General features: G+C 45.8%; 1 protein-coding gene across 5 annotated transcripts in view; it reads right to left on the reverse strand.

Annotated features, from left to right (window-relative positions):
• The window catches only part of AGL (amylo-alpha-1,6-glucosidase and 4-alpha-glucanotransferase), an 83806-nt gene that overhangs the window by 12312 nt on the left and 54456 nt on the right, over nt 1–17038 (reverse strand). For all 5 annotated transcript variants that reach the window (XM_069737432.1, XM_069737430.1, XM_069737434.1 and 2 more), the window contains 14 exons: nt 16561–16662; nt 15852–16007; nt 15362–15512; nt 14291–14415; nt 14090–14202; nt 13317–13451; nt 12771–12901; nt 11732–11868; nt 10971–11104; nt 9815–9990; nt 8510–8612; nt 6761–6986; nt 6369–6480; nt 6148–6283 (listed from right to left, as the gene is read on the reverse strand). In XM_069737432.1, the coding sequence (XP_069593533.1) occupies nt 6148–6283; nt 6369–6480; nt 6761–6986; nt 8510–8612; nt 9815–9990; nt 10971–11104; nt 11732–11868; nt 12771–12901; nt 13317–13451; nt 14090–14202; nt 14291–14415; nt 15362–15512; nt 15852–16007; nt 16561–16662 (1937 nt within the window). The remainder of the gene's footprint in view (nt 1–6147; nt 6284–6368; nt 6481–6760; nt 6987–8509; nt 8613–9814; nt 9991–10970; nt 11105–11731; nt 11869–12770; nt 12902–13316; nt 13452–14089; nt 14203–14290; nt 14416–15361; nt 15513–15851; nt 16008–16560; nt 16663–17038) is intronic.

A 17038-nucleotide genomic window follows, 5' to 3' on the forward strand; every position in this document is an offset into this window, starting at 1 on the left:
AAAGAGGATTATATCTGGCTCCTCTTCCAGCTCCCCGGGTCCCTCACCAGCACCCAGACTGCTCACATCATCACAATTCCCCTCTTTGGAGGACCTTGGGTCGGGTATAGATTCCTAGTCCGGGTCTGACTCTGATTCAGACCAGACCTCTAGTTTGCAGGCAATCGTTGATAGTCTCATCTTGGCTATTTCTCAAACCCTCAAGCTTAAGCAGGCGAGGCTCCTTCTCAGGATTCATTGGTTTCCTTTAAACGAGTAAAACGTCCCTCTCGCTCCTTTTCCAACCACGAGGAGTTTGAGTCTACTCTGACTAAGCACTGGGAGCATCCCAACAAGCGTTTATCGAGCAGAAAATACCTGGATGTTCTATATCCTTTCAGTGCCGATCTTCTTTTCAGGTGGGCAGAGTCCCCCAAGGTGGATCCGCCGGTTTCCCGTCTTTCTTCTAAGACAGTTTTGTCCTTACCAGACGGTGCATCTGTCAAGGACGCGACTGACAGATAGAGGCACTAGCCAAATCGACCGTTGAAGCAGCAGGCGCTCCCCTCTGCCCTAGTTTTGCCTCTACCTGGGTGGCAAAGGCCATCTCGGCCTGGGCCAAGATTCTGCACTGGGGCATTTTGGCTTCGCCTTCTCCAGACGAACTCGCAGATCACATTAATCACGCTGGCAAATACCTTCTGACTGCCTCCCTGGATGCAGCGGCTTGTGCGGCCAGAGCAACCAGTAACATCGTGGCTATTCACCGCATCCTTTGGCTGAAGGCGTGGAACGCAGATACTACTTCCAAAAAGTCCCTCACCAGCCTTCCAGAATTCCAGGCTGTTCGGAGCTCAATTGGATCTGATAATTTCGGACGCCATTGGAGGCAAGAGCACCGCTGTCCCTCAAACTAGACCCAAACGTTTCTTCAAGAAAAAGGGCCCCCGGCCCTTTCGCTTTTTCGCGACCTCGGATTCCTCGTCGCAAGAGGAGCGCCCCTCGGCGTCGGGCAAAAGAAGGAAACCTTCTTACAAGCCAGCACCCAGCTGGAGGCCTAGGAACCATCCTACAAAGTCCTCTGGATCCCGTTCCAACAGATACCTTTCTAAGTGACGGGTCACCCCCACCTGGAAATCTTTCCAGGGTGGGAGGCAGGCTTCTTGCTTTCATGGACGCCTGGTTGTTGGTGGTCAGCGATGCCTGGGTCAGAGAGATCATCACCTCCGGTTACAAGATCGAGTTTTCTTCCCTCCCAGAAAATCGCTTCTTTCTCGTCCACCAAGGCAGCCTTCCCAATTACCTGGCTTTCTTCGTGCTGTATCTTACCTGGTCGCCGCGGGTGTAGTCGTTCCCGTCCCTCCAAACGAGCGATTTTCGGGGTTCTACTCGAATCCTCCAAAAAGATGGTTCCCTCCGTCCAATTCTGGACTTGAAATTGCTGAATTGTCACGTTCGCCTCCGCCACTTCCGGATGGAATCCCTTCGATCAGTGATAGCCGCCATGGAGCCGTGGGAATTTCTCTGCTTGGTAGACATTAAAGATGCCTACTTACATGTCCCCATATGTCTAAGACACCAGAGGTTACTTCACTTTGCGATTCAGGATGCTCACTACCAATTCACGGCCCTTCTCTTTGGCCTGGCATCTGCCCCGAAGGTTTTCAACAAGGTCATGGCGGCTGTCATGGCCATTCTTCGTTCCAGGGGGATTCTAATTATTCCTTACCTGGACAACCTGATGATCAAGGGATCTTTGCAAGGAGTCTTCAAATCTCCCTGGACACTCTGACCTGTCTCGGTTGGCTCATCAACCGGGACAAGTCCTCCCTGACCCCCTCTCAGCGTCTGACAATCCTGGGCATGGAATTCGACACGAATTTGGCTCGGGTTTTTCTCCCGAAGGACAAAATTTCGGCTTTCCGCAAGGCAGTCCAGTCTCTAAAACATCCATCTTCCCGTCCCCTACGATTCTGTACGGGAGTTCTGGGAAAGATGGTTGCCTCCATGGAGGCCGTTTCTTTCGCCCAGTTCCATACTCGCCCCCTCCAACTGTTCCTTCTGTGCTCCTGGAACAAGTTCACGACTTCCCCTGACCGTCCTGTTCATCTGCCTCTCCACGGGGCGGTAGTCCCTAACCTGGTGGACTCTGTCCTCCTCCCTCCTGACGGGGAGGTCTTTTCTCCCTCTTCGGTGGCAAGTCATCACCACCGATGCGAATCTCCTCCGCTGGGGAGCAGTCTTCCGACACCTCACAGTGCAGGGTCGCTGGTCCCCCCAGGAGGCACTTCTTCCCATCAATCTTCTGGAAATCAGAGCGATCTTCCTGGCCCTGGTACACTGGCAGTCTCTTCTCACAGGCGGCCCCGTCGGCATTCAGTCGGACAACGCCACGGCCGTGGCGTACTTGAATCACCAGGGCGAGACCCGCAGCAGTCAGGTAATGGCGGAAGCGACAAAGATTCTCCGTTGGGTGGAACGTTGCGTTCCCGCCATATTAGCCGTTCACATTCCCGGTATCGAAAATTGGGCAGCTGATTTCCTAAGCCGCCAAGGCCTAGCAGCGGGCGAGTGGTCTCTCAATCCCTCGGTCTTCGATCAGATCTGTCGGCGTTGGGGCACCCCGGACGTCGACCTCTTGGCGTCTCGCATGAACCGCAACGTGGATCCTCTGGCCATTGGCCACTACGCTCTCGTAGTTCCGTGGTCCCAATTTCAGTTCCCTTACCTGTTACCTCCTCTTCCCTTGATCCCAAGGGTCATAAAAAAGATAAAGGCAGAAGGGATTCCGGTTGTCCTGATAGCGCCGGACTGGCCGCGGTGCCCTTGGTATGCGGAACTCGTGAACATGCTCTCGGATTCCCCCTGGAGACTCCCAGACCATCTCTCACAGGGTCTATTCTTCCACCAGAGTTCTCAGTCACTGAATTTAACGGCATGGCCATTGAGGCCGCTGTCTTAAAGGAGTCCGTTTTTTTCTCACCAGGTCATTCAGACCATGATCAGAGCTAGAAAACCAGCTTCGTCCCGCATTTACCACAGGTACTGGAAGGCCTTCTTCCGATGGTGCGAGACTAACCAAGTCTTCCCGATGTCTTTTTCCCTTCCGGTCTTTTTTGGCTTCCTTCAGACAGGTCTCGAGTCGGGACTCTCTCTCAGTACTCTGATGGGTCAGGTCTCTGCTCTGTCTATTCTTTTTCAGAAGGACCTATCTTCCATCCCTCAGGTGAGAACCTTTCTCCAGGGAGTCGCCCACCTTACTCCTCCTTTCCAGGCCCCATTGGAACCCTGGGATCTCAACCTGGTGCTGGGTGTTCTACAGGCTGCGCCTTTCGAACCCCTTCAGGACATTCCTTTTTCTCTTCTCTCCTGGAAGGTGGCCTTTCTGATTGCTATCACATCAATCAGGAGAGTCTCTGAGTTGGCCTTATCCTGCCAGTCTCCGTTTCTCATCCTGCATCAGGACAAGGTAGTTCTCAGGCCCGTTCCTTCATTCCTTCCCAAGGTGGTGTTCGCTTTTCACATCAATGAGGACATCATTCTTCCCTCATTCTGTCCTTCCCCAGTTCATCCCCTGGAAAAATCTCTTCACAAGCTGGACGTGGTCAGGGCCATCCGGGTCTATCTTTCTAGAACGGCTTCCTTTCGGCAATCCGATTCTGTGTTTGTCATTTCTGAGGGTCGCCTAAAAGGTTTTCAGGCGTCAAAATCCACGATCTCCCGTTGGATTTGCTCTACAATAATGGAAGCCTACCGCATTCATGAGCAACGGCCCCTTCGAGGGTGCGGGCCCACTCCACCAGAGCTGTCGGAGCTTCGTGGACCATTCGCCACCAGGCTTCCGCTTTGCAAGTCTGCAAGGCCGCGACCTGGTCGTCCTTGCACACCTTTACGAGGTTCTATAGGGTTCATACCCAGGCCTCGTCTGACGCAGGCTTTGTAAGGAAAGTACTGCAGGCGGCAGTTGCACACCGGCCGACCTGACTCCTTTCGCTTAGTTTTTTTTATACCCACCCTCATCTGGGACTACTTTTGGACGTCCCACGGTTCTCTGTGTCCCCCAATGAACCGATAAAGAAAGAGGGATTTTTGGTACTTACAGTAAAATCTATTTCTTGGAGCCTTCATTGGGGGACACAGCACCCCCCGTCTTGGTTTTTTTTGTACCGTGTTGGGGCTAAACACCCTAGTTGAGTTGGTACTTATACGTTTCTGAGTTCGGTCGTTTCTCCTACTGCTTTTTACACCAACTGAGGTACTTGGTGCCTGTCGGTGGGTGTATATTGCCAGGGAGGAGCTACCCTTTTTCCTTTTCTGCATAGTGTCAGCCTCCTAGCAGCAGCAGCATACACCCACTGTTCTCTGTGTCCCCCAATGAAGGCTCCAAGAAAGAGATTTTACGGTAAGTACCAAAGATCCCTCTTTATTAATTAAAAGGACAAATCAAATCACACAAAAAAAACATCCAAAAAGCCAAAAGGCTGCCCAACAATAAAGTAGGTGTGACCATAATAGGGCTAACACCTCTCGTAATATGCCCAAATGGTGACACTTGAAATAGAATCCCAAAAGGAAAAATGTTTCACAGTATAAAATAAATAACACGATGATGGAAAATTGATGGCAAGAAAGAGGGTAATGGACGCCTGTAAAAATAGAGGCAAATAACAGGCACATGTGTATCAATACTGAATTATAAAAATAAATCTATAAATTAATATATGCGCAGCAGAAAAATATACCATATCAATGGGCCAACAAAGAGCCAGAGAGTGATCATTCAAAGAAGGTAATGCACCCAAGATGAACAATGTAGATCTGTACTGCTTAACAAATTAGGCCGCCTAATAAATGCCAAGGCCTGAGAGTAAGAGGATATCACAAATGCGCCCAAAACCCTGGAGACTGTGAGAAAATATGCAAAATTCATATAAAGGGAGCTTGTGAACAGGGCAAGATGTAGTGGAGATCTCAGGGGGAGACTCATCTGGTCTCTCACTATAGCAAGCTTACTATTTGGACAACCCCTTTTAACTCCTTTATTTTGTATCCTTAAAAAATATAGAGACTCAGCTCCTGCACCGGCGCCTTTCAGCGATGTTGGCACCTGGTCTCTAGAGTTCACACAAAACGTTTATGCCACATGAGAACTACAACTAATCAGCAGCTGCTAGTTGGCTGCAGTCCTCACATCTTCCTGTGACATCCCAGTCTTGTCCGAGGGAAGTGTAAGAGCTGCGGTCCATTACCAGCAGCTGACTGGTTACAGCTCTCACGTAGCAAGTGATAGACAATCCCTTTAAAAGGTCATTTCACCGGACAAATGAACATTTTACTTGTTTGTTAGGAGATTGGCAGCCTGTTTACATTTGCCGATTATTGGTAAACAAGCATATCTATGTGCGCTCGTTCACAATAATCTGCTAGCGCAAATGCACCTTAAAGGGAATCTGTCAGCAGGTTTTTGCTACCTCATCAGAGAGCAGCAAAATGTAGGGAAGGAGAAGCCGAATCCAACGAAGTATCACATAGTTTTCTGTTTGCAGCAGTTCTGACACAATCAGAGCTTTTAGATTTAGAATGATGCAGAGCTGAGAAAGCTAACCCCGCCCACATCACAGCTGCTAACCCCGCCCACATCACAGCTAACCTCGCCCACACCAGGCTCTGTATGTACATAGTCTATAGACGGTGAGGTGCTTATCACAGGAGGGGGCGTTGCTGGGCAATGTTAATCTGTTAGTGCTAAATCCTTCACAGTTAACAAAAGCAGCCATTTTAACAAGTGACATATCCAAGAATCCCGTATTTCATCTCCTGCTGTCTTCAGTTACTTAGCAAAATCTGCTAATAGATTCCCTTTAAGCATGTGAATGTAAGAAGCCATGTTTACATTCACTGACAAGAAGCACAGATCTTGAAATAGATGAGTGATACAAAAACAAAGTAATGAAAAAAGCTGTGTATGTTTTCATGGGGCAGAAATGGTGAATGAAGAGACTGTACATTACCGCAGGTAGTGCTTAGGGTGCTGAACACCACTTGCACCATCTTGCTGACCTCAGCAGCGTGGGGCTGTTTGCTGAGGAAAGTGCTGTGAGTGGCTCTCTTCCCACGTGCAAAAGTTGTGTTATTGAATAACATTACATAGACAAAAAAGATCAGCACCTTGGGGTTGCAGGGATTCCTTTATTTCGGGCCTTTTCACTTTCCCCCATTTTGTCCATCCATGTCCCACAGTTTAGTCGATTCCCTCCATATACAAAGCCAGTCACTGGGTCAACCCCAGCACTGATGTTAAAGCCTAAACAATGAACACAGGCATGAAGTACATAGTGAGATAGCAGCGGGTTCATATAGTGAAATACATCATCATTTACAGAACTCACCTTCATCTCTCATGTTCCGGTCAATCTGGGGCCCCGCGTTCCTTTCTCTGAAGTTGATCCCTAGTGCATGGCGCTGCAGCGCTTCTTGGATAACTTCATACAGGGGTTGGTCCTTATGAAAAAAAAGAGAGAAGACATACTTCTGTTACTTTCCACAAAATCACTGGAAATAGATGACAGATGTAATCAGAGACTGATCGTGAGCCTGAAACATACGGCTACAACACGAGGATCCGCTAAGCTCCATATTGTGTAAGTAGGCTCCAGATACCACCAAAGGCTGGGGCATGGGGGGAGTCTACAACTCATCGGTGCCTGTCGGCAGCAAATATTGGATGGAGACACTACCCAGGAGTAAATTACTGCACATATGTAAGATCACAAACACATACCACTTGTCCAGCGGGCAAATGAGAAGAATCGTCTTTGGGATACATCCTGGAGACTGGACACTGCAGTATCGATAAGCCATTTGGCACAATGTTGCAGTAATCTTGTACACACTGCAGCCACCACCACACGGCATCTCGGCAGTTATATCTGGCGTAGGTGCCCTGGCCAAGAAGGTTGGGGATCAGCCCGTGTCTCAGAGTGCCGGCAAATGCAAGAATAATGTTCCTGCGGATACAACAGTTACACTTACTGATGTGATCCAAACCGGAAAATGCGATCACACGTGATGTCATGAAGCAGAAAACAAGAAGGTTCTGTTCACACACTGCGCTTCTTCAGGTGTTCAGGAGCGCTCCCCATAAAATCAGGATGCAGATGACCCCCTGATGGGGCCATCTAGTGCAATTACACAATCAGCTCACATTAACTCCGTGTTTTTTATTCCTGAAAATGTCAGTCATTTCAGACAGGCACAGTATTTGTGACTGTCTGAAAAAGTGAACACTTAAGCTACTTTCACACATTTTTTTCCCGCCGGATCCGTTTTTTTCTCATAGAGTTGTATTAGCGCCGGATTGTGCCTGATGTCCCAACGTTTCATCCGTTTTTTGCCATATCCGGCAAAAATTGCCGGTCCGGCAGGAGGAACATTTTTTGTTGTAGCGAAAAACCTGATGGTGCCGGAATCGGCATCGTCCGGGTTTTCTGACAATGGACGCCTATGGGAGCCGGATTTACATAGTAACATAGTAACATAGTTAGTAAGGCCGAAAAAAGACATTTGTCCATCCAGATTTGCCACTTGACGATATCCGGCGACGGAGTCCGGCCTCCAAACTGCGCATGCCCTGATCTCTCTCTTTTTTACTATTGATGCTGCATAGGCAGCATCGATAGTAAATAGATATAATGAAAAAAATAATATACAAAAATAAAAAATCGTGATATTCTCACCCTCCGGCGTCCCCCGCAGCCTTCCCGATGTGACCGGTCCCAGTAATGCATGGCGGCAATGACTCCAGATGACGTGCGATCTCGCTATGTTATCACAGGTCATTGCCGCGATGCATTACTGGGACCGGGAGCATCGCGACCATCGTGAGGAGCGGGAAGGCTGCCGGAAGGTGAGAATATCACGATTTTTTATTTTTGTTTATTATTTTTTTACAATATATCTTTATCCTGGATCCGGAAGAAAAGCTGATCTGGCGCAATCAGTTTTTACACTAATTGCGCCGGATCCAGCAATCCGTCCTGCCGCCGGATTATGTGTGACGGCGCCGGACGGATGTGTGAAAGTAGCCTTACAGAGAAAAAACATAACTGGAATTCATCTGAACTCTATTCCTGACACTGCAGTATACGGCCCACTCGGGGGGGATTCTATTACATCCTGCCTTGGTGGGATCTCCCAAATCCTCTGCAGAAATACAATGTGAACAGTGCCTAAAACACCGTGTAACGAGACTGGGCGTGATAAAACCAATGGAGCACAAATGTGACTAACATCTAATAAAAGATGCATGTGCCCGATCATATCAATCACATTATTTCCTTTGTGGCCGTTAATAACTGTAGATCAGTTGTTGTGTGTAACACCGCAGAACGAATATTCTGGCCCAACTGGGAGATTACTGTACATGACGTGGCCGGCAGTGAGAGCAAACACCACATTCACGCTGAGTAATAATGGAACATCTGCCATTCCTATTGTGTAAGTCAAGATATAAGATATATGTTTCTCTGACCTCGCCTCAATGTGTCGTCCGGTGATGAGAAGCAGACCCCTCAAGGATATAAAAGTGTCTCTGCCCCAGCAGCGGAAAATCCCAGAGGAGAAATGAGGAAGACCTACAAGAAAACAGGGAATTAACATCAGTAAGCCCAGAACGTTTCTATGACATTTATTTGTATTAATTATCCAAATACAGCACCATGTGAACTCATAAAATAGAAAAGCAATTCTTTATGTCCTATATGAAAACACTGGAAGCAGGTGGTGATAAACTGCAGACCATCAGTACAGGAAAGATATGTATCTTGGCATCTTTCCTGTATCAAAATGGAGGATACCAGAATGACCATCAGTACAGCATATTTGATGAGGCTGATTAGCCATAGGAAGGCCGAGAAGGGTCTTGTCTGTAAGATCAACCCTCCACCAAACCACTTATATGGCATGCTGGTCTTTGAAATGTAAATCCATGGACACCTTTATATCTTTGATCTGTTGCTGCAGTCTGAATAATGAATATTTTCATTCATTTGCAAAGAAGGTATTAAAGGTAACCTGACAGCTGATACATGCAGAAAAACATGTTGTAAAAGCTACCAGAAGATTAGTTGGACAGGCGAGTCGCTGGTGCTTTCTCCTCACCCGCTGCCAGCACGGTCAAGTATCTCCCTGTACATGCAGGAAGAATGCTGTCAAAACAGAGAGCGGACCCCAGGCTGCTTTTACAATATGTTTTCACAAGAAAATATCATTACTTTATTAAAATATAACCTATTTATATATATAATCGTGGACCATGAACACTACGAGATAGCTATGTCTATTATATAGGGGCGATCTTATTACAATGTATAATATATGAGGGGACAGTACAGAGATCTGTACAATGATCTCTTTATGAGTAGGGTTACAGCAGTGATAAGGGGTCATTCTCTATGTCTACAGGAAAGGAGGTTTAGTGATAATCACAGAAGGCGATTCTTTACTGTAACAGCAGAGAGACTGTGGGACTCTCGGCCACATGATGTGTAATGGTGGATTCACTACAATAGTACAAGGAGGCCTGGATGCCATTCTTCATAAAAATAATATTACAGGTTATGGACATCGATTCTGTGATGGGGCGTTGATCCAGGGAATTAGTCTGATTGCCGTATGTGGAGTCAGGAAGGAGTTTTCCCCTAATAATATGGGACAATTCGCATCTACACCATGGGATTTTTTACTTTCTTCTGGATCAAGATCTTAGGTTCCAGGTTAGACTTGATAAGACTTCTATTTTCTATCGACTGTAAAATGATAAAAGGTGAAAGTTTACCAGCTGCTAATGAAGGACAGCACTGCTCCTTCTCTTGTGTGATGTTGTTGGTACGGTATGGCACTTCGGTTAGAGAAGGCGACAGGACCGGCAGGGCAGGAAATCTCCCAACGCCACACATCTGCACTGATCCCAGAGCCAAGTGCTTCACCAACGTAGACCCGTTCTGTACAAAGCTATAGGGGAGATACACAAACATGGCAGCAGGTAGTTACCGGAAGCCTCTCCGGGATATGTAGCTGTGGGTGCTGTGCATTACTAAATTAAAGGATAACCCCAAAAAAGCAGACGAGATAATACTATAGGGAAAAAGGGAATGAGACACTAAAGCACCTAAAGATCTCTATCAAAAAGGTTAAGATTGTACTGTACTTTTACAGTCCTCATGCAATCACTTGGGTGTTAGTACATGCTACAAATCCTCGCCACTTTCAGGACTGTTACTTAAAGACTTCTATTTTTGCTCCGAGTCTACCTTGGATACATTTTATTTATTATGCGCTATCATATTCCACAGCAGTTTACGGACATTATCATCGCTGTCCCCATTGGGGCTCACAATCTAATCTGTATGTTAATAGTGTTACAATGTTGTCTGGCTCCAGCTGCAGGAGCAAATGAAGTTTATGTCTCCAGGGAGTCGCTTGCTTTCAGTCATAGAGGCCGGCTGGCGTGGCTACAGTCACCACTCAGTACATATTGAGTAACAGCACTTTGATTGACAGCTCGCTTTGCACAGGTGCACTGTACCACAGGCTGTCCATCAAAATATTGGGGCATGCGTACAGCCGCAATTATTGTGTACTAAGTGGTTATGTTGCCACTCTGGCTGCACCTTTATGACTGAAAGCCGGCGACTCCTGGGAGGAATAGTTCATTTCCTACTAGCAGGTGGGTTTTCAGTGTGGCGTTCAGGCAGCTTTTACCTGAAGAATAACCCCATATCTGCAAGTTAATAGCATTTAGGGACCTGGCAGGTTCCCTTTAAGTGAAGCTCTTGTTTATTGTGCACAACCCTTTACATAAACTGACGCTTTAATTTACACATAATACATTAGAGTAAGTAAAGAGATACAGCAAATGATGATTTTCTAGTCTACTCTGTCTAGACTCAACTATATGGAAAACAGAAATGCTGGAGTTGTAGGTCTCGTACCTGGACATCTGTTTCCAAGCCGCTTCCAAAAGAGTTGTGTAAGCTCCAATTAATATGGCATCAAAATAACAGGGGATCAGATAACGTGGGATTTGCTTTAGATAGGCGAACATTGCTGCAAACCATTTGCCCACCTTAAAAACAAAGAGATTCAAAGCTGTCAACGCAGCAAATACTGCAAATATAACACTCAGATTCCAATATAAGATTACAGTAGGTTTCAATACATTTAAAGGGAATTTGTGATCAGATTTTCCTACCCCATCTGAGATTGGCATTATGTAGGGGCAAAGACCCTGATTCCAGTGATGTACAACTTACTGGGCTGCTTGCTGCAGTTTTGATAAAATCCCAGCTTTATCTGCTGCAGATCCCGCAGTTCTCTGAATGCTGAGCTTTGTACAACCCACCCACACCACTGATTGGAGGCTTTCTGTGTACACTGTGCAGAGGCAGAAAGCTGCCAATCTGTGATGGGGCAGGGTTACACCGATCTCATGAATATGAAGAACTACATGGCAGCAAGTTTACTAGTCATCTAGTGATAATCCCCTGCCAATAAAACTGTGATTTTACCAAAAGTACAGTAAGCAACCCAGTAAGTGACACATCACTGGAATCACGCTCTCTTGCCCAATATTAGGCTGATCCCAGATTATATAGCAAAACCTTTGTTTTATGACTGTGTCATTCTGATCAGTCGGTCACTTACTGAGTAGATTGTATGACTACAGTTACTCTCCACATTGTCCTTAGCTTACCTCCGCACATGCTCCTCCTCGAGCAATTAGGCGGTTACTCAGGTAATCAATCATCCAATCTCCAGAACGCAGATTATCACAAAACGGGTGTCCAAGATCATTCTTAGGTCTGATGTCAGCCATGACGGACATTAAACCTGATAACGAATAAAATGTGATCAAATACAATGACAAATGAGTACAACATTTAGAAATCTGATGTGATACACCTGCACACAACATAGCGCCTGGCCAGTACAGGATGAGCAAGAATCTCAGTCATCTGCTAATTTTGTATTATTGGTGCATTTTTATTGTAATCTCCGGTTACCACCTTTGAGATAAAATATGTAGACTCAGAACTAAGGTATCAAAAGATGCAAAAAAAAAAAGCGAGTCATTGCAGACCATTTATCTCCCTTTTCTTGCTTTTCAAAAAATCCAATTTATGTTTAAGGGAATCTGTCACCAGATGTTTGCCACCTAACCTGAGAACAGCAAAATGGAGGGACATAGACTTTGATTCCAGGGATGTGTCACTTACTGGACTATTTGCTGTAGTTTTGATAAACCACTGTTTTATCAGCAGATTATGACTAGAGGACTAGTAAACCTGCTGCCAAGTTGTCCTCCATATTCATGAGCCCTGTATAACCCCATCCCCACCACTGATTGGCAGCTTTCTGCCTATACACAGTGTACAAAGACATCTGCCAATCAGAGGTGTGGGCGGGGTTATACAGATCTCAGCGTTCAGAGAACTGCTAGATCTGCAAGCGCTAAAACAGTGATTTTACTAAACAGCAAGCAGCCCAGTAAGTGACACATCGCTGAAATCCGCTCATCTGTTCCTACATTATGAGGCTCTCAGTTTGAGTAGCAAAAACCTGGTGACAGATTCCTGATTCCCTTTAAGACCCCCATACACAATAACTTAAACTCGGCTGAATGCACTAATATTGGGATATTTGTTAGTTTCAACATATTTGTTGGTTATATTAAAAAATATAAGATATTCCACCAACACTGAAGTTTAGACAAAGCACAGGAATGTCCTCACCTTGTAAACCTGCATACTTTAAGGGGGTCCAGTTTGGTATGTTGTAACAACCACCCCCATCTTCCTGCTCCTCTGAATCACAGCGATACAGTACTTGGTTAAGGTCAGACAGAGATAGATTAGATGCAATCCTAAACGTGAAAGAAAAGAAATGGAGATTTATGAATAGAAATAGCCACAAGAGCGTGAAAGTGAAGCCAATCCTGTCTTACAGAGAGGTCCTAGAAAATGGCCATTATGGAGCCTACACATCCGTCATTGTGAAGACATGTCCACATGAGTGAAGCATCCAGCACACCGAGGAATCATCAGCTAAAAGCTTAGTCTGCTCCTGACAGATCTTTCTCCTTCTTTCCAGCCTATTATTAGCTGCAGTCACGTGTTTGCTGGATTTGCAGGGCATGCCCCATATTGGAAAGCTTGCCCATACGTAACATGAACAAGCTTTCCATCTGACGTCTGTACGAAGCTTTACTAGTATGTGTATATAAGCAAACAAATCCCAAAGAAGAAAATAATCACAAATAATATGCGAATAACACTCACGTTTCAAAAGGAACCTTCAAGATCGGATACTGCTCATCGTCTTTCAGGCTGCCGGACTTGAAATGTGGCCTGAACTGGATCAAATGGTTGCGTAAGATACCCACGGATTTCTGAGCATTGGGATCCAAGCTTACCCTGCAGTGAATGCACACATTAGACTTTGCACATCAAATCTGGGTGAGTAAATATAATAAAGCTGGAAAATACAAACACCCTCAACGTGTTACTGATCGAAAAATTAGATACCAAAGCAATTACACCAACAGAACAAAAAACGCACCTGAAGTCACCAGCCCAAATCCGACAGCAGCACCCCTACTAGATTCTCATCAGTGCCCGGCTTCACATTGTCCTAGAGAAACCGTGTGGCTCTAAATCGTCATCCAGAGGCAATGTCTACCTGGTAGGGACTGTGCTGAGCAATGCCGAGTCCTATTACAGTGAACAGGATTGCGCTGCAATTCCCATCACAGCGGCTACTAGGCAGATGATGCACAGAGCAATGCAACCATCGCAGAGGCTGCAGAGAGCGCACAAACACAGTAATCTCTCCCAATAGCTGTTCTGTGGCTGGTGAGAATAAGCTCCCACTAATCTGATATTAATGGCCTAGCCGAAGAACAAATCCTGAAAACTTATTGAAATACAAAGTATGACATGACACCAGCAGTTCTTATGGAGACTGCCCATGTAGCAGGCCGCTGTATACCCGTAGCCAGATACTGGATGTGAAATTATCATCACACTGAGATAAATAACCTGTAGGTTATCACCTGAATATAATGACACTTCCTGGGGTCAGGTTCTCAAAGTCTATTTCTTGGACATATTCATTGGGTCCTTTTGTCGCCACCCCAGCTTGTCTGACTATTTTACTGTCAGCGAGCTGCAGGATAAAAAAAAACTTTCATTATTTTTCTCTAAAGTGGAATTTCACAGAACCTTACAATAAATAAAACAACAACTGTTCTTACCTGAATGTGTTCCCTGATCTCGACAGTGTACTGTGCCAAGCCGTTAATGAAGCGCTCGTCCTGTTTGTACGGCTCTGCGCTCCGCTCCACCGTCCTGGCTTCTAGTATTACCTCCTCGATTTTTCCTTCGCACAAAGAAACAATGTTACACTAATGATTTATACTAAACATAAAGCAAACAAAGAAACAATACAATGACTCCGCTATGATAATTTGGCTATAAAATTAAAAAGCCATCTATGACAAATCTTTCTCGGAGAGGTAAGTAACTTCCTTCCATCCATAAAATCTCTCCAAAGTCATCCAAAGGGTAATTTTCTTCTTCTTTACTGGTCAATCGTTATGAAAGAAGCAAGGCTCCCCCCTGCCATTGCACATTACTTGTCCATCAGAAAAGTAGCAGACAAAAATACTGCAGGTGGAGAAGTTGGGAAGTTGAAACAATTTTGCACCAAGAATAAGCATCCTGAGTGTGGCATTTTCCCAAATGCTTTAGGTCCCTGTTCGATACTTGTAAAGTTGATCTCATTGGGATGAATGTACAGGACAGTGCAGAAGCTTCTGCAGAGCTAACAAAAAGGGGGATTTTCTTGAAGATCAATCTTCAGGAGCACATCGCTCCCCTTCTCCCGCCTTCTCGAAGTGCGCTCCTGATGACTGACAGTTTGGGCTGGTGACATAGTTGGGCCCCCGGTCCAAACTGTCCGCTGTCTATTGCTGCTAACAGAGGATTAAGGAGCGCAGGGCATTGAAGCTGGCTGTGTCCAACCATCCAGACACAAGCTCTACCACTCTGCTCCTTGAATTGGTCACCTCTGATAGACTACAGAAGTGGACGGTAACATAGGCAACAAGCAGTAAACTATACAATTAAAAATCTGTCCGCTCTTGGAAAATGAGGATTTTTAATAACAAATACATTCATTGGTTTTATAAGCACTTTGTGGTTTTTCCCTCTTATCACGTTGACACAACCAATTCATTTCACAGCCATTTTTATTACTTTAAATCCATTGTACTGATTTCTAGACGCAGTTATGTCTTAGTCGTTGTCATACAACAGGACTGTACCTGGAATGCACATCTGGGGGACCTCCTTGCTGTAGAATGAAGTTTTAGGGTCTCTAAAGGCCGTCCTAGACACGGCAACCACTGACTGGTGTGTATGAGGACAGTGACGGGTGACGGCTACAATATCCTCATCCACTTGATCCACATAAACCTTGTGGGGAAAAGGGAAGGAAGAAAAACATTTCAATGCGTCATGGTTAGTGATGAGCGTTGTGCTCGGATAAGGTGTTATCATAGCATGCTCGAGTGTTATCCGAAAATCTTGGGCGTGCTTGGATAATATGTTCAAGTCCCTGCGGCTGCAGGTGTTGCAGATATGGAAAAGCCGCAAGACATGCAGCCGCGGGGACTTGAACATATTGTTCGAGCATGCCGAAGACACTCGGTTATCACCCGAGCACGCTCAGATAACACCTTATCCGAGCACATCCGCTCATCACTTGTCATACTGGATGAGGTGAGGAACCCAAAAGCGTGTTAGTGCCATTACCTGAATGAACCCGCGGGCTGCCAGCTCCTGATGGAGTCTGTTCAAAGCTTTCTTCCCTGATATAATGCCACTGTTAGCATTCACCTCTCCAGCCCCGGGGACGGCCACACTGGGGTTCCACTTAGTGTAAAATCTCTCCTCCGACACCACAGAAATCTGCAGGGGAAAGTATCCCATATTAATGACCGATACGATACTGTGCAGTCAAAAGGGGGGTCACAGGATCCTTAGTTACATGAGATTAATAGTCAAGCGTGAAAGTGGACATCTCTCACTGGTCGCAGGGATGCTGAAGACAGTACGTTTCTGTACGAGCAGTGAGACGCTGGATCCCTCTGCCACATGATGTAATGGTGGATTTACTACTAAAGATCAGGAGAGGCCTAGATGCCTTTATTGATGAATACAGGTTATGGGCACTAGATTCTGCGATGGAACGTTGATCCGGGGAACTAGTCTGATTGCCGTATGTAAAGCGAGGAAGGAATCTTTAGCCTAATATGGCGCTATTAACGTCTGCCCCATGGGGTTTTTGCCATCCTCTGGATCAACATGTTATGTTTCAATATTAAAAACTATGAAACTAAACACTACCGAAACAAAAAGATATCAAATACAACGCTGTGTGGACCTCCATGCGCCATGTATCTCTTCACTGCAATCTTTATCATGCAGATCTGTTACTCGGATGTGTCATGTAATAACCAACCTGATGTGGCACCAGCTCATCATATCCCCGTGAACTCCCAGTGGCACAGCATGCCATAGACACAATGGCTGAACTGGGCAATGAGTCGTAAGCAGATCGATGCTGGAAAACAAGAGGCGGTTACATCACTGGGACATCTTACAGATTTACATTTGCTACACATTTGCCATCATTTATATTTCCAACCTTGCAGGTTATGGCTGGCAAGGTGCCCGCTGTTAAGGAAGAGTCTGATGATATTGAATTTGAAGCCAGAAGTAAGTGCCCTGGGGAGTGGCAGTGCACCCCAAATGCATCAACACGCCTACAATGCACTTCCAGGCTAATTTACATATGGTTTTATACACGCACATCAGATTACTGCAAAACAGGGATCATTTTTCTTTCTACTCTATGACCTATACAGCCTCAACACTAGTCTGAGTAGTAAAATAGTCCTGATGGGTTATTAATAAAAATTGCCATGAAATGTCCACAT

Source organism: Ranitomeya imitator, chromosome 8, assembly GCF_032444005.1.
Source record: "Ranitomeya imitator isolate aRanImi1 chromosome 8, aRanImi1.pri, whole genome shotgun sequence".
NCBI classification, from domain to species: Eukaryota; Metazoa; Chordata; class Amphibia; order Anura; family Dendrobatidae; genus Ranitomeya; species Ranitomeya imitator.